General features: G+C 32.9%; 4 protein-coding genes across 4 annotated transcripts; 3 read left to right on the top strand and 1 right to left on the bottom strand.

Moving 5' to 3' along the window:
* Positions 1-711: 711 nt before the first annotated feature.
* On the top strand, positions 712-2,953 carry LOC106313885 (transcription repressor MYB6-like). The gene is made up of 3 exons (XM_013751811.1): positions 712-951; positions 1,582-1,711; positions 2,121-2,953. Exons 1-3 carry the CDS (start codon positions 819-821, stop codon positions 2,797-2,799), a joined length of 942 nt encoding a protein of 313 aa, XP_013607265.1. The 5' UTR covers positions 712-818; the 3' UTR covers positions 2,800-2,953.
* A 5,678-nt stretch (positions 2,954-8,631) lies between these two features.
* On the bottom strand, positions 8,632-12,047 carry LOC106312944. The gene is given in 10 exon segments (XM_013750648.1): positions 8,632-9,064; positions 9,163-9,316; positions 9,569-9,660; positions 9,739-9,843; positions 9,931-10,102; positions 10,176-10,945; positions 11,034-11,070; positions 11,154-11,392; positions 11,473-11,509; positions 11,594-12,047. Coding segments are annotated over 10 exon segments (2,019 nt in total). The 5' UTR covers positions 11,725-12,047; the 3' UTR covers positions 8,632-8,782.
* Positions 12,048-17,131: 5,084 nt separating this feature from the next.
* On the top strand, positions 17,132-20,444 carry LOC106313416 (protein TIC 40, chloroplastic). The gene is made up of 14 exons (XM_013751215.1): positions 17,132-17,429; positions 17,579-17,699; positions 17,793-17,850; positions 17,954-17,971; positions 18,331-18,667; positions 18,753-18,859; positions 18,983-19,046; positions 19,185-19,269; positions 19,362-19,402; positions 19,484-19,529; positions 19,607-19,701; positions 19,794-19,897; positions 19,981-20,028; positions 20,116-20,444. Exons 1-14 carry the CDS (start codon positions 17,240-17,242, stop codon positions 20,167-20,169), a joined length of 1,368 nt encoding a protein of 455 aa, XP_013606669.1. The 5' UTR covers positions 17,132-17,239; the 3' UTR covers positions 20,170-20,444.
* Positions 20,445-20,612: 168 nt separating this feature from the next.
* Positions 20,613-24,173, top strand: LOC106317830 (serine carboxypeptidase-like 7). The gene is made up of 13 exons (XM_013755606.1): positions 20,613-20,799; positions 20,885-21,030; positions 21,161-21,237; positions 21,346-21,468; positions 21,562-21,664; positions 21,755-21,792; positions 21,961-22,062; positions 22,177-22,263; positions 23,101-23,247; positions 23,337-23,408; positions 23,539-23,660; positions 23,775-23,934; positions 24,022-24,173. The coding sequence occupies exons 1-13, from the start codon at positions 20,678-20,680 to the stop codon at positions 24,100-24,102; spliced, it is 1,380 nt and encodes a 459-aa protein (XP_013611060.1). The 5' UTR covers positions 20,613-20,677; the 3' UTR covers positions 24,103-24,173.
* The last annotated feature ends 974 nt before the right edge of the window (positions 24,174-25,147 follow it).

The following is a 25,147-nucleotide window of genomic DNA, read 5'->3' as shown; positions in this document are numbered from 1 at the left end:
AACAAAAGATGATGTCATGATAATGTAAGTTTGTGCTGAACGTGGCACCACAGCAATAACACCACAAACGATGCAAAACCGACAGTACTTATTAGTGCCAACAAAAACAATCATACTATTAGTGATTAATTTCAAAAGAGAACTGTAATTTGTTTCTCACTATTTGAGAAAACCTAAGCTCTTATATTAATATTAAATAATGGGATTCAAGGTTCAGACATTATAAGCAAATAATACATATACGTGTGACGAGGTGTTTTTGTCTGATGATAAAGAACTTTCAGCGTGATCACACTCACTTACACGTGTTTTAAACCCACCAAGTATCATCTTCTGTGTTCCTTAATTTTACCGTGACTTTACTCCTATAACGCTGACTTTATTTATGTTCCAAAAAAATAAGGACATAATAAAGTGTATATTCGTAACTTCTCTGAAGTATTTATAAATGACCACATGTTAGTTCATCCATAGTTTCATTATTATTTTTTTGGTAAAACCATAGTTTCATTATTTTCAATACTTTGCCATTTTAGTTTAATTGTTTTATCAGTTAATAACTGTACCTAGTTTTTTTTTTAAATTATAAGCTTGGATAAAATCTATAATAAATAGAATATACTAGAAGAAATGTAGGTCCACAAAGTCACTAACATGGTTTTGACATCTCTTACTCCCTATATATAGGTTGTTGTATAGCTTGAGTCTTAGATATACATTATAACTTGTAAGTATATTAGGTACTTGTTTGAGCATATCTCTAGACTAATAGATATATATATATAGAGAGAGAGAGCCAGAGGGTGCGAGGAGTGAAGATGGGGAGGCAGCCATGTTGTGACAAAGTAGGGCTGAAGAAAGGGCCATGGACAGCTGAGGAAGACAAGAAGCTCATCAACTTCATCCTCACCAATGGCCACTGCTGTTGGAGAGCTCTTCCCAAGCTTTCTGGTATATCTTCTCTCTTTCTTTCTTTTCTCCATATGCGACGTCCTTGGGATTTCTCATGTGTAAAAAGTTTTTTTTTCTTAACACATGTGTTTTTACATTTTCTCTTACCAAAAAAATGATATGCTATTTTTGATATATGGATTATCGTATTTTAAAAGTTAACTTTCTTAAAACGTCCCCTTTTATTCCTACTGATTTCTATTTTATCTATTTTCTTGTTTTTGCTGACACTGATAATAATACTTCTCTACCTTTTTTAATTAATCTGCATGAGTTCTTTTGCTATATCTATACTAGTATAGTTTTGCACCAAATCAAATGAATTTACTATTTTCAGTAATAGTTTCAATGCAGGAGAATCATATTCATTGTTACCGTCCTTTTTGAAATGGAATAATTCTCTATCTTTTCGACTTACAAAATCCGATCAATCATGGTGTTTGGCCCGGACAAAAATCAGTGTTTGATACTGGTGGTCCTACACGTTATTATTTGTTCTTGATAATTTTTTGTTCTGTTTTGTTTTGTTTTCACTTGTTCCTTCTTATTCAGTTTATCTCTCGTATATTTAACTAGTTTCCAATCATTCTGATCGTTAATCTAATTACTTTGGTTAATCAATTAAATCAGGACTCTTGAGGTGTGGAAAAAGCTGCAGACTAAGATGGATCAATTATTTGAGACCTGATTTAAAAAGAGGTCTTTTATCAGAATGTGAAGAACAGATGGTCATTGATCTTCATGCCCAACTTGGCAATAGGTTTATTCTCTTTCTCTGGAAAATCATTGTTATTCCATATTTTTAAAAATCCTCAAATTTATAAACAGTAATTTTACCTACCTTTTTAAAAAAAACTAATTTCACCTGCCAAACTTTTATGTTGTAACTAACTCGTAATAAAAATATAAAAAATATTGTGGCCATTAGACTTCAATATTATTAAGGTCTCGGAGGAACACAAAAGTCACAATAGAACACTGAACACGCAAACTTTACTATTTCTTCTGTATGAAAGAGATTGGCCAATCTACATCTCATATTTAAATTTAATCGTGCGTTTTTAACCACGTACGGTAGTTTAATTTAGTAGGTCTGATGATAATGACTGAACAGTCGAAATCATGAGTTAATTAAACTTAAGTTTCGAATCATTTTAATTTTTGTGCAGATGGTCAAAGATTGCCTCTCATCTACCAGGAAGAACTGATAATGAAATAAAGAACCATTGGAACACACACATAAAGAAAAAACTAAGGAAGATGGGCATTGACCCTATGACCCATAAGCCTCTCCCTGAACAAGACGGTTCACAGCAAGCTCAAGGGAGCAAGAGTTTAGTGCCTCATGATGACAAGAACAAAAAACAAGACCAAGAAGATAAACAAACTAAAGAAAAACAAGAACACCATCAACTAGGGATAGATTTGGACAAGAGCAACAAAACAATATCTACTGATGATGGGTTTTGCATTGATGAAGTCCCGTTGCTCGATCCACATGAGATATTACTGGACATCTCTTTTGCTCAGCATCATACTAGTGATGAAAATGCTCACATTAACATTAGTAACTCCACTTCTCCTTCTTCCTCTTCTACCTCGTCGTGTATATCATCAGTACCGGGTGAGGAGTTCTCGAAGTTTCTTGATGAAATGGAGACTATTGACCTCAAGTGGCTCTCATCCGATCATTCATCAGGGGATAATATTATTTACAAAGACGACAAGTTCCACAACAATGTTGATACGATGAACTTGTGGGACATAAATTATTTGAGCAGCTTGGAATTGTTTATGAATGATCATGATGATGGTTTTGTTGGAAGCGGATGTTCAAGAATGGTTTAGATCAATATTCATGACCATTTTACTTTCAGTTTTTTTTTTCATGTTGTTTTTAATTAGTTCTTTTTGTTTGTTTTCGAAGTGGGCGATTTGGATTTGGCCGTGGTGTTGCAATTTAGTGGATGATTAGGTGTAAAATACATATGTAATAAAGATTGCAATTGTGAACATACTTTTCTCTATTGATTATTTTGACATATTTGATGGAAAAATATGGAACTCTAACCGCATGTATACCATTTGTTACAAATCTAGTAATGATTTTTTTTTGATAAGTTCATAATCTTTATGACAGACCAAAATAGTTTTCATGATATAGTTCTTAAATCTAATATAGCTTAAATAATTAATCAAAATAGACCACATAATTACAAATGCATTGAGAAGCTAATCCCACTAGTCGCTTGCGTTCAATTTCCTCTGATGTCTCTAACACAACATCTAATACACAGTAGCTTTAAGAAACATGTAATACAGAGTTTACTGATTTAAATTCACATAATGCATATTTTTGAAAAAGCTATTTAAAAATTATGTTCTGGTTTCCGATTTTGGAAAAATATAGAGACTTCAGCTCTGGATCATCTTAGTCAATAAAAATTATGTTCTTTAGTTTTAGTTGCAATTAACTGACAAATAATATATTAATTCCAAAATATTAAATCCTTCCAAAAGTTTACCAACTTTTTTTAATTCCCTCTGGTATAATATAGATAGATATTTTTTCCTGGCGTCGACTTTTGATGGCTACACATATACCTAGTTTCACTACACACCAGAAAAAGTTGAAGATTGCTTGAAAACAAGTAAATATTGTTCGAATCAAAGTGGAAAATACTAAATGGTGATACGATGATGGCGTCATGGTGATGAAATCCATTGCTATATACGAGATTTCACCAACGCAAGGTCACGATCATATGATTAAATCTCAGGATATACTAATAACTCCAGCAACTAAATATTCTCAATTCTCACGTTCAACCTTCAAAGCATTTGTGGTGGAGCATCAAACCTCTACACTAACTTCCACTGGTTATCATTGGTACAAGTATTAGTACTGTTAATGAGTCAGTGACAAACATTCTTCTAACAATTGGCCGGCTAGCTGGCCAAAATTACAAACGCTCCATTTTTGACCTGTCGATAAAAACAGTGTAAAAAATTAAAAATACAAGATTTACGAATGCTCCATTTTTGACCTAAGTGGTCTAGCTAGGCTGATTAATTACTTAAATAATTTCGTATATCATTGGTCCGAAACGATTAATCAGATATATGTTTTGAAAAAGTGCGAAACTACACCGACCCACGCATGCATGTATCAACCCGCACTTGCATATTTCATATGTCTATATGTATGCAGTGATGATGACACATGTGTTGCATATTTCGTCAACATATGTATGTCTCGATGCTGACATATGCAGGTCCCTAAACGAAATAAAAATAGTAAAAAGAATAATGTAGAATAACTTTACATATACAAGGGTTTATCGTTTAAATGATGACTAAATTTCCTGAAGAATGTAGATTTTTTTTATAAAGAAGAATGTAAAATTTAAATAACCCAATCATCGAATGTCTTAATAAATTTTAAATCATAAACACCATTTCGATTAACCAAACAAAAAAAATCAGATAAGAATCAAATCAAACAAAAACGTGTGCACATATTTCAGTATTGTTTTCAACTATCATTTAGTTATTATTTTCAGTTTTAGAAAATGCAGCATATATATATTTCGTGACAAAAAAAAGAAAAAAATGCAGCATATTTATGTAGGACCTCACAAAATGAGGGGCTGCGGTGGCTTCATAAGGCTGTTGCCCCCATATATATGACTAGTCCTGCTGTGTATTATGTATTTGTATGTGTATGATGTTTAAGACAAATGGACCACAAGTGAATGGGATTGATAGACAAGTGGTAACAACTTTCACCAAACCATTTTGACAAAAAGAATTATCGGAATTTATACTTTGATTGTCACATTACATCATCATTCTTTTATCAAATAAATTTATTGGCATCAAGGCCATCTTCAAAGTATTTTACCATTTTTATAAGAGAATTCGGCAAAAAAAAAACATTAACTTTGCACGAATTGCCAAAAGAAACATGAATTTTGGGCTGACCAAAAAAACACCAAACTTTCATTGACTTTAGAATTAATTAACAATGTTTCGCTGACTTGCCAATTTAGCACGCCGTCAACAAATTTAACAGAAATATTTGACGTCGTTTATTGTTGGCGTTAAGTGAAACGACGTCGTTTTACATGATTTGAAATTAAAAATATGTAGACCTCTGGATTCGAAGCCAGGTTGTTTGGTCAAATGGCAAGGTCTTTTACCACTAGGCTAGAGGAACTTTCAATGTACTTACTAACATGTTTACTTTTATTTGGTACTGATTGAATATAAAAATATTCTCTAAAAACTTAAAAAGATCTTTAAAATTCCAAAAATTTGAAAAATAAGAAATATTTTATAAAATCAATTTTGAAATTAAAATTGAAAATAAATTTTATTTTTCTTTTTAAAAAATAAAAACTCTTCCAAAATTTTCTATAAAATTAAAACGAACTTTAAATTCCAAAAAATTGAAAAATAAAGAAATTTTTTATAAATTAATTTTGAAAATTGAAAATAAAATTTTATTTTTCTTCAAAAAAAATAAAATTTCATATTTCTTAAAAAACAAAATCTCCCAAAATTTTCATAAAATTAATTTTGAATTAAAATTAAAATATTTTTTTTCTTTAAAAAGTCAAAAAGTTTCCAAAATTTTCATTTTTTTAAAAAATCCAAATTTTTTAAAAATTATAATAAAATGCAAAAAATTAAAGTTACAATTATCAACTTTTTATGTGTGTCGTATAATTAATTTCACCTTTTAGCAAATGTATTAAAAAATTGAAAATATTGGAAGATTTTTTATTTTATGAAAAGAAAAAATAAAATTTTATTTTCTATTTTAATTTCAAAATTAATTTTATAAAAAAATTCTTTATTTTTATAAAATTTTATTTTTTAAAAAGAAAAATAAAATTTTATTTTTTAAAAAGAAAAATAAAATTTTATTTTTTAAAAAGAAAAATAATTTTTTTTATAAAATCTTCTTTATTTTTTATTTTTTCGAATTTTAAATATCTTATTAAGTTTTTAGAGACTTTTTTATATTTAATATGTACCAAATAAAAGTAAACATGCTAGTAAGTACATTAAAAGTGTGAGTAGCCTAGTGGTAAAATACCATGCCATTTGACCAACCAACCTGGGTTCAAATCCAGGGGTCTACATATTTTTAATTTCAAATCATATAAACGACGTCGTTTCATCTCACAACGCTAACAATAAACGATGTCAAATATTTCTGTTAAATTTGTTGACGGCGTGCTAAATTGGCAAGTCAGCGAAAACATTGTTAATTAATTCTAAAGTCAATGAAACTTTGGTGTTTTTTTGGTCAGCTCAAAAGTTAATTTAAAATCATATAAAACGACGTCGTTTCATCTCATTTGAAAACGACGTCGTTTTCACTCAACGCTAACAATAAACGATGTCAAATATTTCTGTTAAATTTGTTGACGGCGTGCTAAATTGGCAAGTCAGCGAAAACATTGTTAATTAATTCTAAAGTCAATGAAAGTTTGGTATTTTTTTGGTCAGCTCAAAAGTTCATGTTTGTTTTGGCAATTCGTACAAAGTTAGAGGTTTTTTTTGGCCGAATTCTCATTTTTATAATAAAAATAGAGTAATTTTATAATGAAAATATTATCTACTTAATGTATTTCTCTATATTTAAATTGAAAAAATAAATATGGGTTGAAATGAATTTACCTCTAAATATTATTGTAAGAAGTGATTTAGAAATGCTCTACCATGTAAGCTAACAGACCAGTTTCTTTTTGTCAAAAGATACAAACTAATATTTGAAGTTTAACAATTCCCTCATAATACTCTTCACTCTTCTCGTTAATCCATCAACCGATTTACGATCGAACCTTGTATTTGCACAACAGTTGTTCAGGCTTAATTAAACATACATATAAGATTTATCAAAATAAAGTCGTGCAATAACAAAATCTAACAAAAGTTACGTAAATTAAGCTCATAGCTTTAAATATCCTTATACAAAATCATGCGTATTAACATGCTTAATTTTATTTTCGAAAGAAAATGTAGAAGATAAGTGCCTTCTAGCTGATGAATCACATTATAACTTCCATTCAATAATTGTGAAGATCCTAATTATTTTGGGTTGGCTGAATAAAAAACATACATGCCTTTTATACCATAAAGTGTATAATATGTTTTCCTTATAAAGAATTATAAAATACAAAGAAAGTGGAAAAAAAGAGTACATGTATATGAACCTTTTCTCATAACAAATATGATCATTGCTTAGACATGACTTGTCACAAAGAAGAGCCAAAGGGCTGGTAGTGGAACTGTGAATGATGGATTAAAGAGAAGAGAAAAGAGGAAGATAAGGGAATTATTAAGTTTCAAAGAATTTTAAATAATAAATAGTTAGGTTGGTGGATAACTTTTTATATATAAATTGTGGAAAAGAAAATTTTGGTAACGACAACAATGATTATAATACATTTGAAGTTGGTGAATGAGTAGAGTTTCGTTCTCCTGCTTATTGTGACACATTGGCTATACTTCACAACTTTAAAACAAAAGTACAATCCCTTTTGTAAAGTTACCCAAGTAAATATATATATATATATATATATATATCCACTATATAACTTAACTTTTTTTTATTAATATGAATATAAAAAGTTTCATTATTGTGATCGATGCAGATAAGTATTTGAAATATATCCAACTATCTTATTATTTATTTTATTATTTGGAATAAATTTAGATAATTATCTTTTATTTGTATTTTTTATATTTCAGTAATTTTTCTATTTTAATTAAGATTAGTGTTTTCTAGATTTAAGGATTTGTTATAAATAGGTATTGAAGCCTAGAGTTGTATGCAAACTTTGATGATTAATAAACTAGCTGTTGCTTTATACCTTGTGTGATTTGATTAAATTCATCTAGCAGAAAATTGGTCTCAAGAAACTATCGAAAGAAACTCTTACTAAGCGGACAAATAGGTTGAACAGTCGATCAAAGAACCTTTAGGATTCTCAGAGACATGTTCTTGGATCGATTAAGAGTTTCTTTTGATAGTTTATTGAGACCAACTTCCTGCTTGGTGAATTTAATAAAATCACACAAGGTATAAAGCAACAACTAGTTTATTAATCATCAAAGTATGCGTACAACTTTAGACTTCAATGCCTATTTATAACAAATCTTTAAATTTAAAAAACCCTAATCATAATTAAAATAGAAAAATCACTAAAATATGAAAAATACAAATAAAAGATAATTATTTAAATTTATTTCAAATAATAAAATAAATAATAAGATATTTGGATATATTTCAAATAATTATCTGCAAATAAGTTGTATTAACCTTTTAACATGGTTGACGAAAAGAATCATTAGATGTGTATAATGTAAACTGAATCAAGTCTCAGAATGTGATCAAATCTTCATTAAATTTTGAAGGCTACACAAAGTCTCTCTTATTGTGATGAGACCTTTTATCGCCTCACGCACCAAAGTCCACATGATGTTGCCTGAAATCAATAGTGCCCACGACCATGATTATACTTTACATAACATGGCCTTGGGCTTCTCCTTGGCCACCACAAAACTATAGTGACAGTCGCAGCAGGAAACTGGAGTGTGTGGGTTATTAATGAAAGCATCACTGTCAAAATTTATGAGTCCTATGGTGCAAACTGCAAAGTGACATTGTTTTTTTCCATCTAATATATATATATTTGGATAAAGCTTACAAAGTCTACTAAATTTAATTGATCAAATAAATAAACAATGTAAGGTTTCATATCCACATTTGAACACTCTTAAACAAACTAGTTGCCACCAGAGAGATTCACAGTTTTCAGTAACTCTCGAGCTTAACTTGTTCCATGTCAAGTCCAGCATCATCATCATCCTCGACATCATCAGGGGGAACAATGAAAGTTGAGACAATAGTTCCACTGTTATAGCCATCAACAAGAAGATTAGAAATCTTAGACTTCCATTCTGATGTCTCTTTATGGCTCTTCCTGTCATGGAACACCCTGTCACGGTAGTTTAGCATTGTCCCTAGCCCCGTGTTCGCAACCCAACCGTACTTCATCAGTACTTCAGCTTCAGCTTCCGTCATATCCTCTCCTACCTTTTTGTTTTCACAAAGAGAGAGAGAGTTCAGGATCATAAAAACCTTAGTTAAGAACATATATATAAGTTCATACTAACAAAGTGAGAAGAGTTTACCAGTAATGGCTTGTTTTCAATAAGTTGATAACGGCCACAGCTCGCGAGTTTCATGGCCAAGACTAACCGTTTGATCTGCCATCCTACTGATGCAGTGTTGCTGAGCTCGAAGAAGTATGTTGCGTAGCCATATTCAGGCCGTTCCATAACTATCCTGTATCCAGCAAAACAAGATAGAAAAATAATACTCCCGATAAATATTTTAGTAAAAATATTGTTTCACAAAGATAGATGTTTCATATTTCTTTTGCAAAAATTGTCAACTTCAAGAAAATTGATTGAACCAACCTAAGATAAATAGTGATTTAGTGTATTTTCTTAATATGTAAATACTAGAAAATCTATAAGGAACAGAGGTAGTATAGTTTAGCTGCAAAAGAAGTAGATAGAAAGAGTTAGTTTTTACCTGTTATGTCTCTCGAAAACGAATATGAAAGACTGGAGATCACGGCACCAGCCCCATTCAACAGGCCATTTGCGAAACCGCAGATATCGTGCCTTGAAAGCAAAAGGAAACAAGTTAAGAAGAAAGTGAAACATAGAAAAGAAAAAAAGCTGAGGAGACCAGAGTTTTACCTGTTCTATGAGGGAGAAGAGACAGGTCAAGCAATAGCTGGTTCTTGAATCTTTTGAGAAACTTAAGTTAAGAAGTTTAGGGCCAGTTGCTCGTTTGAAGTAGAGCTGATAGTTTTAAGAAAAAAGATTTTGTCTTTCAACACATTGTGGACAAAAGCTACCTTTGTAAAGATAAATGAAAGACTGTTTTACCTGTGAGATGACATCTTCCAGCTCTGAGAAGGTCTCTTCAAGAAGTGAAGAATCATCTGAGAAGGAATCATTCTCCCCATAAAGCCTGAGTTCATCTACTGTCACCCCTTGTTTAATCAGTACCTGTAAAAGACCAGGAGCATCTTCCTCCAGAGCTGTCTCAATTGAGTTCCTGTAACGGTTATTACATAACATAAGATCACAAATGAAACAAATAGATGAAAGGATGCAACAGAGTGACTCACGTGGCGGTTTTCTTTCGCTTCCAAGACCGAGATGCCCTAGCAGGTTTAACGTATTCATCAGATGTACAGAAGCTAAAACCTGGAGGTGGTGAAGAACTAGGAGGAGCTTCATGATGACCTGAACCATTAGAAGAAGATCTAAGCTTTAGCCGATCAATTAGTTTCATATGGTCTATCTCATCTTCATCCAATTCACTAGCCTCGTCTTTCACAAAGCTAGCAGGACTCGGAGCAGATGCACAACGAGTCATGCGAGAGATCAAATTCACAAAATCTAGCTCGTCTTACTCATGTCTTTCCACCTCTCTTTTGACCTGTACTTGCTCTGAGGTAACAGGATTTGGTTCTTCATTGTTATCCACGGAGGAATCTTCTAAAGGCTCACATTTTTCTTGATTCAACTGTATCTCACTCACGTTCAAAGGACGTGGATTCCTTTTGACTCTCTTTACACTACCTCTCTGCTGTTCTGCTGCACTTGCATAACAGTTGCTACTTAATGGAGAGTGTTCGTAATCTCTATTGGATAAACTGGCTTCAGGTGACAACTCAAAAGACCTTTTGTTAGCAATAGGAATATCATTCTCTTGAACTCCACTAAGCTGACTTTCAGATTTGGAACCTATAGTAACTTTCTTATAGAGGAAAGAATCAATTTTCTCTAGAAAGCCGCTGAATCGGACCGCAGAAGATGAAGCTATCCCATTTTTGCATGTATTCTCGGCTTTTATTTTGAAAAGATCGGTTTCATGGCAATCTTTAGTATTATCCTGCACTTGTAATAGTTAGCCCCATTAGATCCCACACAAAAAAAAATAATAAAAAAGCTAGGGGAACTCGTCAGCTTGTATGTATAACCTCTAAAAAGTTGGGTTCTGGCAACCTTAACACCATCCTGCAACAACAAGTATTGTAACCATAAGACACAAATGATCAATAGCTTGTGAACATATATGAGTTTAAAGAAAATTAAAGCACCTTTCTAGAAGCAATTTTCGCCTCTCATTCAGAGTGAGATGTTCAAGAGCATCATCACTCCCTGTGGTTTCTTCAATTTGTTCAACTCTGTTGAAACTCTCTTGGGCATTATTACTACAAGACACTAGAAGAATGTTGTTCTGTGGCCTTAAGCTTTCAGAATCAACTAGACCTAGACTGCAACCAATGCTAGTAGATTCCGGAGTTTGAGAGTTTACAGATTCTGGAGCATCACAGCCCTGGAGAAACTACAGAATCAGTTCTCTAAATAAACTTAATAGCAACAATGTAACAAAAAGGTTTCTTCATCCAAACTTACCAGCTCATTAAAGCAATCCTCTTCCCTTTTCACGATACTATCAACATTCGATAAAACCAAAGAAAACATAAAGCAAAAGTAAAGTGAATTGATAAAGGGGTGAACCATAGAGAGCACTCACGCAGGCACAGAAACAGAGTTAGGCTGCAACAAACTCCGCCGCGCCGTCAAGGGGAGGTGGTCTAACTCATTGAACGTAACTCCGGACTCTACCGGAGAGACGTTGATAGGTTCATGGCACATCTTATGCATTCGTATCAGAGCGACACATGGAGAATGAAGAAACTGATATAATCGAGGTTTTTACAAAATATAAAAAAGGATTGTTTTTGCTGATTGGGTTAAGACAACAGCACTTTGGAGACACGGAGATGGAAGAGGGTTTTGTTAACGAAGAAACGAATCTCCCTTAGGACATTAAAACAGAGGAGAATCTCAGATTTGTCGAATCCCTTGAAACGAATTTGTACATGTGAATGAAGAAGAATAACAGAGAAAACAGATACCTAACCTAAATTCAATGAAAGAGATACGCTTTACTGATTCGACAAGCAGTGAGTAATCATGGTTTCCGTCGAGAGAGTGGGAGAAGAAGAGAAAGATTCAGTATTGGGCCTGTAGGCCCATTAAACTAGAAGCTAGGGGCTCGTTAAAAGCGATGTTTAAAACCCTAGAGTTTATAAATAAAAGACTTCGTCTTTAGACCTCGCCGCAATTTGTTATTCACGAAAGTTCATTCTGTTATCAAAATATCCGATTTTTTTATTTTTTGTTGAAAGTCCGAAAGTTTAGGTTAAGAGATTAGCATATAAGGGAACATATTTGCGTTAAGAGTCTCTAAGCTTCATCATTCACGTAGCTTAGCAGAGAGTTATGTTCCGATGCTAAATCAAACGTCTTTGTAATCTCTGGACATGTAGAATTCTTTATTTTGCCGTGGATTCTATCATTTTCTCGAGATTCAACAGCTTGTGTTTTCTTCTAGATCTTCTGGGTTTGATGTTAAAAGTGTCAACAACCTTTTTTTTTTTTAAAAAAGTTGTTTTTGTTTGTGTGGCTGCTCTGTGATGATTATCTTGCTTTAACCACACTGAAAAAGATGGGTTTGAGAATGTGTTGTGGCACTTGTTGATTCTGACTAGGGAAAGGTTTGATTAGATCTCGATGTTTACTTTATGACACCTTGATCTAAGTCGCTTGAAGGTCTTGTCCTTCGTGGTTTAGGTTGAGGTAGAGAGTAATGTTTAGATCTTATTGATATTTTTTCCTGATTGGAATAGTTTCATGACATGTTTTCAAGTCCTCTCATGTGGACAAACGTTGGCCCTTTGTCTGAGAAGCAGCTTTCCAATAATCAATACTTTGGTACTATTTTTTGAATTTGTAGTTTATATGTTTTCGTTTGTTTCTTGTGCTGCTCTATGATGATTTTATTGCTTTAACCACACTGAAAAGAAGGGCTGAGAATTTGATTTGGCTCTTGTTGATTTAAGCTGAAGAGATTCTTCTTGAGTTCTGCATTGGTTGATGACACTTTGATCTAAATATGCTTGAAGGGGATTTTTTTTCCTTCGTGTTTTAGATCAAGGAAGAGGGCAGTGTTGAGCTTTTGTTATACATTCTCTTTGTTTAAATCTTGAAGAATCTTAAACATGTTTTCATTCTCTCATATGTGGAAGCCTTTTGGCCCATTATCTGAGAAGCAGCTTTGTATTCTTTCGTCTTTGTTACCGTTCGTTTTTTTTTTTTCGGTGATCAATTTTTGTTTTGAAACACTCCAACCTTACCTTAGCATGATTTTACACTCATTTTTTGTGTGTGGGGTTGCTTTGATCAGTGATTGAGCGTCGAGTGGATGCCCCCTGTCTGACTGTCTGTTCTGACTTCTTTCTTTGTTTGAATTTTTACTCGTGTACGAATTTGCTTTGAAGCTGTTGAAAAACTTTGGCCATGGACTAATGAACCTTAAAAACTTTAGATGCATCAGTCTCTGATTTGAATAGAGTATTAGCCTAATATTGATACACATGATTATCCAAAACTTCTTACATTTGTCGGTACCTTGCAAGTCTAATGCCAAATCATTTGAATGGAGATATGTGTACGGAGGATAGAGGATCTCTATCGTGAGAAAACATGTTGAAAATGAAGCTAAATCAGATGGCTGCCCTTGTTTAAATCGCTTAACTATTTGACTTTATCCTTGAGAATGAATGGGCACATAGCTTTTGAGCGTTCCACAGCTTCCTTGCATCTGAGAATGACCTTCATCAGTTAGTTATAGTCGAATTTTTTACTTATATGTAGTTATAGGGCTGACAAAGAAATATACACCAAATCAGTGGATGATTATCTCAGAATCATATTCTCAAGTGCAAGTGAAAAGAGCTTAATTGATTCTAAGAATTGTTTATGATGTCAATTGGTAATTAAATAGAAAGTTAATTAAAACCAACCCGACCCAACTAAATAAACCAACCCCAACCCAACCTAATCTTGTGACCCGACCATCCTAAGTACTACTTGTTAACCAGGCGAGGGATTACTTACTTGGATTCACAGCGGAGAAGAAGCTTTGATAAATCATCAAGACATGGATTGCTTGAGGTTGACGAAGTAAAAGCTAAATTGTCGCCTAAAAAGATTTTGTTGCTTAAGGGAGGAATGATCGGCACAACGATTGGGCCTAAAGGGATTGTTAAATCCAAAGGTGAAGGTTCTAATTACCATAAAGAAATGGAAAAGAAGAAGTTTGACAAATAAGCTCAGAAACTGTGGCCGAGAATGAGGAATGAGGTCATGAGTACTCATGACTCTTAACTTCAAGAGAAAGGGTATGATCTTGAATAAGCTGCAAACTGTTGGATGATGAGAGCATGTATCTAAAAAAAGATCAATCCTTCAACCAAATCCACTATTATATTGAACTCTTGGAGAGCATTGATAACACTTAGAAATTAGATAGAACAAAGATAAACATAAGATTTGTCTTCATATATAACAATGTGATAACAAGTAAACATACATGGTATCACATCTCACTACTATCAAATATAATTATCCATCACACATCAAACTAATTCATCAGCCTACTTTTCCCGGACTTGCTTGTCACATGACTCTTTCAAGTAGAATCTAACCATACCGTTTTTGAGGCTATCTGGCGAGTAAGAAGCACCAAGCTTGGCATGATTTTGTTTGTCTTTGCTCAACTTTCTTCTTCCAGTCTCAGCACCACCAGTAATAGAACCATGGAACATACCATCACAAGATCTTCTTCCACCTTCGAAGCCATTAACAACATAAGCACCATGAAACATGCCATCACAAGACTCCTTGCACTAATTAACGCTTTAACTTCTTAAGAGTTTCTAGCTAACATCACCGTCGCTTTCTCCTTTAGCCACTCTCCTAAGCTTCAAGAGAGTCTCAGCAAGAGAACCACCCATTACATTTCTTCAAGTTTCAAACTTTGCTCAGTTTTACCCTCTGAATCAATCTCCAAAGATTCCATCCTTTCACCCATTTCTTTCTACTTTTCTTCAAACTGAAACCATCTTGTTTCACTTCACCGCTAGCAAGCAGCAACACAACCTACATCTTTAGAAGCTAACTCTAAGCTCTTCGGTTTGTTATTTTTGATGGAATACCAATTCGAATCTCTTAGTTCTCTCTCAGTAACAAGAAATTTAGCTCCATGAAACAAACCAACACTTTTAGGCAACAATTTAGCTATTACTTCGTCAACCTCAAGTAATCCATGTCTTGATGATCTATCATAGCTTTTTCTCCGCTTGGAATCCAAGTAATAATCCCTCCCCTGGTTAACAAGTAGTAGTACTTAGGATGGTCGGGTTATAAGAATTAGGTTGTATCGGTTTATTTGGTTGAGTCTGGTTATTTGGTTTTTAATTAACTTTCCGTTTAATTACCAACTAGATCTCCATCCGCGCGGTTGCGCGGATTTTTGCTTTCATTTATTTTTATATAAATATTTTGTTTTCAATTCTAAATTGGTATATATTATAATATATATGTGTCTATCAATTTTTAAAACATAATAAATTTACGGTGTATTTTTTTGATTGTTTCAAACTTTCACATGTATTTGTATCTTCTTCTATATATATATTTTATTAAAATCGTAACTATATATATAAAGATTAGTAAAATATTGTTTCACTGTCATATTCAAAGATATTGTAACATTTCACAAATTTAGAAAGTTTTTAAAAAATTAAACTTTTCGCTTCATAGATTTATATTATCGAGTAAATAATTAAATATTTAATTTTTGATTAATTTTTAAAATAAACTATATAGTTTAAAATTTGTTTTCATTGTTTTAAGGTAGTAGAGATTAATCATTGTTAGATAATATGGCTTTTGTTATTTAAAAAAAATCCTTATAATTTTAAAAGTTAACATCGACAAATATTTAAATATTTAACATATGGAGGTATAGTATTACAACAATAAATTATATATATTTAATTTATACTATCTATAAATCCTATGGATCATCTATTGTTTAAATCTAATTATTGATAGCCCAATAAAAAATTTGGTAGGCCCAAAATTGGAGATTAAATGTAACATGACTTTTTAAGAATATGTCCATTAAGTCTATTTTTTAAAAATTCACACATGAATCAAAATTGTGACTTCTGTTTTAATATATAAGATTGACCCCCCCCCTAAACAATTTTTAGAATAATTAAAACCCAATTATGTAGTTTCTAAAATATATATTTTTTATTTCGTACATGTGTCATGCATTAAAATATAGTTGGTGATGCTATTGATATATTTTTGTACGTGAGATAGATGTTTTCCATCATATCTTATATATTAAAACAAAAGTCACAACCTTGATTCATATGTAATACTATACTTCCATATGTTAAATATTTAAATATTTGCTGATGTTAACTTTTAAAATTATAATTTTTTTTTAAATAACAAAAATCATATTATCTAACAATGATTAATCTCTACTACCTTAAAACAATGAAAACAAATTTTAAACTATATAGTTTATTTTAAAAATTAATCAAAAATTAAATATTTAATTATTTACTCGATAATATAAATCTATGAAGCGAAAAGTTTAATTTTTTAAAAACTTTCTAAATTTGTGAAATGTTACAATATCTTTGAATATGACAGTGAAACAATATTTTACTAATCTTTATATATATAGTTACGATTTTAATAATGAAATAATAATCCAAAAAAATATATATAGAAGAAGATACAAATACATGTGAAAGTTTGAAACAATCTATTCAATAAAAAAATATACCGTAAACTTATTATGTTTTAAAAATTGATAGACACAAAAATATATTATAATATATATATACCAATTTAGAATTGAAAACAAAATGTTTATATAAAAATAAATGAAAACAAAAATCCGTGTGGATAGAGATCTAATTAGTATTAAAACGTTCCTTAAAATAGATACGCGCGATAATGTAAATAAAGAAAAGGTAGGGGGTGACTTTTGGAATTATCACGAGGAGTTCTTATGCACCCTTGGATCATTATAGCTCAAATTCCAGCGATCTTGACGGTTAGTACCCGAAAGAAGTTTCAGTGTACTTCGCCGCAGAGGATCCAAGACCGCTTACTAACTCAAGTCTCGTGCTTGAAGGATACAGTCCGAGTGAGTCAGGACAGCTTAAACCAAAGCGTTTTTTTTTTTCTTTTTATTTTCTTCTTCGTTCATCTTCTCCCCCGGACAGGACAGCTTAAACCAAAGATGGAGAATCTAACAACCCTGGTTTCTTGCTCTTCTTCTCCCAAGCTCTTAATCGGAGGCAATTTCACTTCCTCTCTTAAACCCCCTGTAGGGTTTTCCCGCCGGACTCCTAAAATTCTCCTCCGTCGCTCCAAAACCTCCGCCTCCTCCGCGCAATCTCACTCTCCATCTGAGAACGCTGGAGAAATTGGTTAGCTTACTCTTCCAAAGCTTCTCACTTTCTATAATGATTGAAATTCAAATTATAAACCCACCTCTGTGGCCAAAAAAGTTTGTGAATTTGTCTTTTCTAATTTGCAAATTACTTTGTGTAATTATCTCTCTCTCTCTTTTTTGCAGTGGTAGTGAAACACAAGACGAAAGCTTTTGCAAGTATTTTTTCTTCGACAAGTGATAAACAGACAACCTCTGTTGCTTCCCCTAGCGCAGCTGTGCCACCACCGTCATCTTCATCAACCATGTAATTTTACCCAAACCATGTTCCTGCTTACATGCTTGTTTCTAGACATTGAGCTTAGTTTGAATCTGCTTTATTTTTTATGTGTGTGTGTAGAGGATCACCACTTTTCTGGATTGGTGTTGGGGTTGGGCTATCAGCTTTGTTCTCATGGGTGCGTTTGATTTTTTTAATCTTAGTTTCTTTCTTCCTTGTTGGTTTAATATCAAAGAATATGTACCTAATTCCTTATTTTTTCTTCTCTCTTGTGATTACAGGTAACGTCAAACGCAAAGGTACCAGTTACTTGGTTTTACACTTTATTTATATTTTCTAGTGTATAGTGTATCTGAGAAATAGTATTCATCAGATCGGTTTATCTTAACAAAGCTGAACTGGTCGCTCCCTCCTTCTGAAACTATAGATTTAAGCCGGATGGGTAGCATTTGCTTCTCTTTTTGTTTTGGCTACTCACTTTTTATTATTCATAGATAGAACTTTTTAGATAACCAACATACCGTTATGGATTTAGTGATGCAACACATGTATTTGCACCTATAATAGTTTTTCATAACTATTTTTGTTTCTATCAGTATTCTCTAACTGGGTGTTGCTCGCTCTGAACTTTCTTTTTTTTTTTGCTTATTGGTTCTAGAAATATGCAATGCAAACAGCTATGAAGACAATGATGAACCAGATGAATACGCAAAACAGCCAGTTTAATAATCCTGGATTCCCAACAGGGGCAGGAGCAGGATCAGGATCACCTTTTCCGTTTCCATTTCCTCCTCAAACAAGTCCTACTACCTCTCCGTTCCAGCCTCAATCCCAGTCTTCAGGTGCTACTGTTGATGTGACAGCTACAAAAGTAGATAGGCCTCCTGTGTCTAAGCCACAACCTACACCTATACCTCCTACAAAGAGCATAGAAGTGTATAAACCAAGTGTTGTCGTAGAGGAAGACAAAGCGATGAAAGAAGAAAAGAACTACGGTAGATTCTTACCTCCTCTTGTGACCGCAAATTTTGAGCTTCTTGCTTTATCATTTTCTGAAGCTTCTTTAACTGTATGATGCAGCCTTTGAAGACGTTTCCCCTGAGGAAACCACAAAGGAAAGTCCATTTAGCAACTATGAAGAAGTCTCTGAAACTAGTGCCCCCAAAGAAACTCGCTTATTTGACGATGTAAGTTTCTTTTTTCTTTTTCTTATGTATCTGCACAGCACACCAAGTGGTGATTCAAAAAACTGAGATGATTTGGCTAACCTGTGATGTTTCTGTGCTTTCCCATTTGATCTTTTGGTTAAGGTTCTGCAAAATGGAGCTGCTCCGGCCAATGGTGCCACTGCTTCAGAGGGTTTTCAATCTTTGGGTGAGTTAAAAGAATATCAGTTTTCATCACTTGCCTAGCTATATTTTGCATATCTCATTTTTCTCATCTAGATTGTTCCCTCTATTTCGTTTTCCTTAATTTCTAAATTGAATCATTATTCTGTCCATTGTTACACAGGCGCTGGGAAAGGATGGGCTGGTGGGTCAGTAGAAGTTTTAGAGAAAATGATAGAAGATCCCACATTTCAGAAGATGCTTTACCCGTAACTCATCTTCCCTAATCACATTATGTTTCAATCCTTCTCTTAAGCTTATTTTCAAAACTGTTTGCTCAACATTGTGTGTATGAATACAGACATTTGCCTGAGGAGATGAGGAACCCAGAAACTTTCAAATGTGAGTGTTTAAAGCATCCTGCTATTACTGTCCTTGTTCTCAGCATTGCTTCTCAAGGCTAAACTGTTGGAAACTTTGTAGGGGTGCGTAAGAATCCTCAATACCGTCAACAGCTACAGGACATGTTGTAAGTTCCATTTTACAATTTTATTCCTTTCCATTGCTTTTGAGAATCTCTAGAACTGTATTTTTGAATGGATTTAGGAATAATATGAGTGAGAGTGGTGAATGGGACAAGAGAATGACGGAGACCTTAAAGAATTTTGACCCGAATAGCCCCGAAGTTAAGCAAGGATTCGGTATACCAAATAAACCCTATCAATTTCTATATACTATTCTATGGTTGTGACATAGGTTTAAAACCCTGATGAATTTGAAACGATGTTTTCAGATCAATTAGGACTGACTCCAGAAGAAGTCATCTCTAAGATAATGGAGAACCCTGATGTTTCAATGGCATTCCAGAATCCTAGAGTCGAAGCAGCGTTAATGGACGTACGTTTTCTTTCTTCACTTTTATAAAAAATATATACTTTGACATGATTTCTAACTCAATTTGATTGTTGTTGTTGTTGCAGTGCTCAGAGAACCCGATGAACATCATGAAGTACCAAAATGACAAAGAGGTAAAACACTCAATCTAGTGCTACTTTTAAGTTGTGCATTGAAAACATCTCAAGGCAATGACATTTGTAAGAATTTTACGGTTACAGGTAATGGATGTGTTCAACAAGATATCGCAGCTCTTCCCAGGATTGACGGGTTGAAAAGGCTCGCTGATCACGTCTTTTGGTTTTATGACTTTTATCTTATTGGATCAGAGGTTCATGTCTTTCTTTAGCTTTGTAGGAGTGAGAAAAAAAAAACATGTTTTGTTTTGTTAACAAAGATGGTTCAGTTTTGCTCATATCAGAGAAGATCTATTGTTGTATAACCGTATTTATCCATCTACATCTCTATATATCGAATAACGGGTTTGTGCCTTGTACCTTTGTAAACGCAACCGCGAATTTGAATCGTGTAAAACCTTTTTTGGTGGATTTTTTTATGAGTGATTCCTGTTGAGAAAGGTTATAGATAGAAACAGTGGTCGTGGCTCTCGAGGCAAACAAGAAGCGAGATGATGATGGTAGTGCACAGAACTAAAAATGTGGTCCTAGTTGAACAGATGTAGAAGCTTGATAATGACATGAGTTGCTTGCTGTTTTGTAATTTTACGAGACCTTTTTTTAGTATCATGTGATTAAGTTAGCGAGAAACTAAAAAAAAAAAGCTATGAAATTGCTGCTGCTGCTTCTTGTTGTACTTATGGTCTTGAGTCCACATGCAAACTCTGGATCCATTGTCAAGTACCTTCCTGGTTTTGAAGGTCCTCTTCCTTTTGAGCTTGAAACCGGGTTTGTTTCTTCCTTTCTTTTTTTTTTTCATGTAATATGTTTGAAATAAAAATCATATATTAGAACAATTGTTTGTGCATCAAAGGTATATCCGTGTGGGTGAAGCAGAGCAAGTGCAATTGTTTTATTACTTCATTAAATCTGAGAGGAATCCAAAAGAAGATCCTCTTCTTCTCTGGTTAACTGGAGGACCTGGTTGCTCTGCTGTCTCCGCTCTTCTGTTTGAGAATGGTACGAAAACATTATTTCGTGCATGAGGACTTTGGTTGCTCTTCTAACGAGGCTTAAACCCATGTAATATAACATCCAGGCATGCATTTCTTTTATTTTCTAATGAAGAAACTTTGCGCTAATATAATAGGGCCTGTTAAATTCAGAGTTGAGGGTTACAATGGAGGTACTCCCACTTTGCTTTCTACTACATATTCATGGACACAGGTACGGCTTGTCGTTTTTCAATATTCTTGATTATATATATACAATCTTTATATAAAAAGTATTGGATCATTGTTTATTTGGTTGATAGATTGAATCGTTGTTTCTCAGATAGCAAGCATAATATACTTGGACCAGCCTGTTGGTACTGGCTTCTCCTACTCAAAAACTCAACTTCTTGATACACCAAGTGACTCAGGAGAAGCTAAGCGGATCCACGAGTTTCTTCTCAAGGTGAACAAAAAAACAACACTTAACTGTCTTTTGAAGCATTTATCTTAATCTATATATAGACACATTTAGAGTGTTTACTCTTTTGTAACACAGTGGCTAGCCAAGCATGAAAAGTTTATCTCTAATCCCTTTTATGTCACTGGAAATTCTTATGCTGGTAAGGTTATTCCGGCCACTGTTCAAGAAATCTCCAAAGGTCCAAAGTTTATCTCAAATCTTTCAGCTGATTCAATTTAACTATTTTTATTTTCCATTTTATTACATATTCTTGATGACGATGGTGCAGGGAATGACCTTGGATTCAAACCTCAAATAAATCTCCAGGTTCTCTTTGTATTTGAGTGCTTCTTATATATCTAAATACAAATTGTGAGGGAAATTTGCGATGGAAAACATATACTACAAACCCTTACTAAAAAAACCTATATTATAATTTTTTTTCAGTCGAGCGTTAACATTCAAGTTACAATGCTCTCTTCTCTAAAAAAATAGGGTTATGTGATTGGAAACCCGACGACAGATCAGGAGTTTGATTATAACCATCGTGTTCCATTTGCTCATGGAATGGCTCTAATTTCTGACGAACTATACGAAGTATACCTTTGAACATGTTTAACTCTAATATTATGTTACACGTTGTTTTTACAACCATAATGAAGAAAACATAATGGCCAGTCGAAAACTAATCTTTTCCTTCTTTTTTGGCAGTCACTGAAGAAAACTTGTAACGGGAACTATGAAAAGGTGGATCCTGGTAACATAGAATGCTTGCAATTCGTTGAAGAATACCACGAGGTATAGCATTAATTCTCCTTAATTAGCAATATAAATAAAATAATACGCCGTAGTATAGCAGCATATAGTATTAGAAAACATAGATTCAGATGAAATTAATCGTATTCAGTCGCGTTCCAGTTTAAAAATCGGATATTTACATGTTATATACTCTACTCTAAACCTAACTAAACCATTAATCTTAAATACATGTACAATTGAACCAACTATTCAAATATCAACAGTTAACATATAGACGTATATTAGTATTACTAGAAACATATATAAATTAATATTATGATATTCTCAGTATTTCATTTTCCTGAGGCACCGGACTCAATGATGATCACATCTAACTATTCGAACATTTTGTTGTTATTTGCAGTGCATTCAGGGGCGGAGGCAGCTTAGTGGGTGGGGGTCAGCTGACCCCACTTTTTTTTTGTAAAAAAAAAAAATTTATATAATTTTTGTATTGACCCCATTTAAAAAATAAATTTGACCCCGCAAAAATAATTACAAAACATTAAAGATAAAATTTAATTACAACTAATATATTTTTATTTTTAAAACTTTGGATTTATATTAGTTTTAATCTTATTTTTCTATAATTACAAAAATTTAGTAAATCACTAAACATATTTTGCAATTTTAAACATTGTTAATTGTTAATGTTACTTTAATATAGAAACATTAAAAATAAACAAACTTAAAAAAAAGTTTTAAGTTATGAGTGAGTGTCGAGTACATTTGTAGTTTTTTTTTGAGTAATACATTTGTAGTTTTTGATCGTTTATATATTATGCTTTTGATTTTTTTCTGATCCCAATACAAAAAATTTCTGGCTCCGCCACTGAGTGCATTGCTGGCATATACTTGGGACATGTACTAGCACAAATATGCGCGGTTGCAGCTCCGGGACTTTTTTGGCCAAAGCATGTCCCAAAAAGAGACCTGAGAGAAACTCTCCCTCCAAATCTTTCGGTTTCGTTTCCCAACTGCATTGTAAAGAATCCATCTCCTTGTTCTTTGTATGTGCTTTTTCATCGTATAATTTAGATGGATGGTGAACAAGTGAATCACTAATCTTGTAGGTTTACTCAGAGTTGCAAGCTTCCATGTGGGCTAATGACGAGAGCGTGCGGAAAGCACTTCATGTAGCCAAGGTATTGCATCATCATATTCTTCATTCATCATATTCATTAACATTAACATTTTATTAATGACAATGCTATAATGCTAAACAAACTAATATCAAACACTATAATATTTATCTATATATGTTATGGATTGTAGGGAAGTATAGGAAAGTGGTTACGTTGTTCTTCTGAGGATAAGCCTTATAATAAAGACATTAAAAGCAGTGTACCATACCATCTGAATAACAGTATTAAAGGCTACCCATCCCTCATTTCCAGGTCGGATTTAAAACTATTCCTTCTCCATATTTTTAAGAAGTTTTATTTTCCAATACAAAATCAAGAGAGTTTATACAGAATTATGATGAGGTTTGTTTTCATTTTGGTGACTAGCGGTGATCACGACATGATAATTCCTTTCACTGCGACACAAACGTGGATAAGATCTCTTAATTATTCAATCATTGACAAGTGGAGACCATGGATGATACACGATCAAGTGGCTGGATACACAAAGACGTATGCCAATAAAATGACATTTGCTACCGTCAAAGTAAGTCTTCACTTTTACATTGAACACAAATCGTTGCAACATATGAACAAGTTATCAATGAAGGTTAATTGATGATATATTTTACAGGGAGGTGGGCACACGTCTAAATTTAAACCAGAAGAAAGCTTTATCATGTTTCGGAGGTGGATAAGTGGTCAACCTTTATAAAATTCCTTCTTAGCATTATTATGTCATGTTATAAACGTCAGTGGTGTTATAACATCTTGCTATGTAGTAATGTCGAGTTTAAAATTTTCAATGCAGTTCAGATTTGGATTTAATATAATTATGATATACCTATATTAAATTTTCAAAACCCAAAGTAAACAGTATAGTTTTCAACTGACTGTGACCTGATTTCCAGGATAAATTATAATACTACTTTGAAAAAATCATTTATTTTGTCAATTTATCTTGTGTGGACTTTGTGGTACGTGATAGGAAATGTAAGTTGGGGCCATAAAAGAAAGAACCAAAAAAAGACAAACGAAAAAGCGTTATATTTTTCTCCAAAAGGCAATAATGAAAAACTAAAAAGATGGCTAAGAAACTGCTCCTGCTTCTTTTACTTGTGACCTTGAGTCCAGATGCCAATTCTAGCTCTCTTCCTGGTTTTGAAGGCCCTCTTCCCTTCGAGCTTGAAACCGGGGTTGTTTCTTTTTCATGCAACGTCATTGTCATTATATTGTATTTGAAATTGAAATCAAAACCATATATATACGAACGAATAGGTATATTGGTGTTGGTGAAGAAGAGCAAGTGCAGTTGTTTATTACTTCATTAAATCCGAGAAGAATCCAAAAGAAGATCCTCTTCTTCTCTGGTTAAACATAAAAAATTGCTAAAGGTAATCGAGAGATTTAAAATACGGGTAAAAATTTAGTATAAATTAAATACAAATTAATTTTTAAATATGTTGTTTCATGCATATATTGATTTTCTTATAAGCAAATATGCAAATCCACTAAGATACATATATGATAAGAAGTTACAAATACATGTAACGATTTGAAACAATTGTAAACTATAAAATTATTGTATTTGAAATTTTATATAAATATTTAAATATATGATTAACATTAAAATATATACCACTAATGATGTGAAAAATATATATTTATAGATATAAATGAAATCAAATATGTTATAATGTCATTGTTTATTTTAATGATCTTTCTGTTCAGTAATGTCGAGCTTAAATCTTTCATTAAAT

Source organism: Brassica oleracea, chromosome C9 (assembly GCF_000695525.1).
Source record: "Brassica oleracea var. oleracea cultivar TO1000 chromosome C9, BOL, whole genome shotgun sequence".
Taxonomy (NCBI): Eukaryota; Viridiplantae; Streptophyta; class Magnoliopsida; order Brassicales; family Brassicaceae; genus Brassica; species Brassica oleracea.
This window is presented reverse-complemented; position numbering and strand designations above follow the sequence as displayed.

Excerpts from the sequence above, each read along its gene's own strand:
- LOC106313885 (XM_013751811.1), top strand. The coding sequence starts at position 819 with ATGGGGAGGCAGCCATGTTGTGACAAAGTAGGGCTGAAGAAAGGGCCA. Across the intron at positions 952-1,581 it reads AGCTCTTCCCAAGCTTTCTG|GACTCTTGAGGTGTGGAAAA; the intron begins GTATATCTTCTC and ends CAATTAAATCAG. Across the intron at positions 1,712-2,120 it reads CATGCCCAACTTGGCAATAG|ATGGTCAAAGATTGCCTCTC; the intron begins GTTTATTCTCTT and ends ATTTTTGTGCAG.
- LOC106317830 (XM_013755606.1), top strand. The coding sequence starts at position 20,678 with ATGAAATTGCTGCTGCTGCTTCTTGTTGTACTTATGGTCTTGAGTCCA. Across the intron at positions 21,665-21,754 it reads TGTTCAAGAAATCTCCAAAG|GGAATGACCTTGGATTCAAA; the intron begins GTCCAAAGTTTA and ends ACGATGGTGCAG. Across the intron at positions 23,409-23,538 it reads AAGCACTTCATGTAGCCAAG|GGAAGTATAGGAAAGTGGTT; the intron begins GTATTGCATCAT and ends TATGGATTGTAG.
- LOC106313416 (XM_013751215.1), top strand. The coding sequence starts at position 17,240 with ATGGAGAATCTAACAACCCTGGTTTCTTGCTCTTCTTCTCCCAAGCTC. Across the intron at positions 19,702-19,793 it reads CGAAGTTAAGCAAGGATTCG|ATCAATTAGGACTGACTCCA; the intron begins GTATACCAAATA and ends CGATGTTTTCAG. Across the intron at positions 20,029-20,115 it reads AGTACCAAAATGACAAAGAG|GTAATGGATGTGTTCAACAA; the intron begins GTAAAACACTCA and ends TTACGGTTACAG.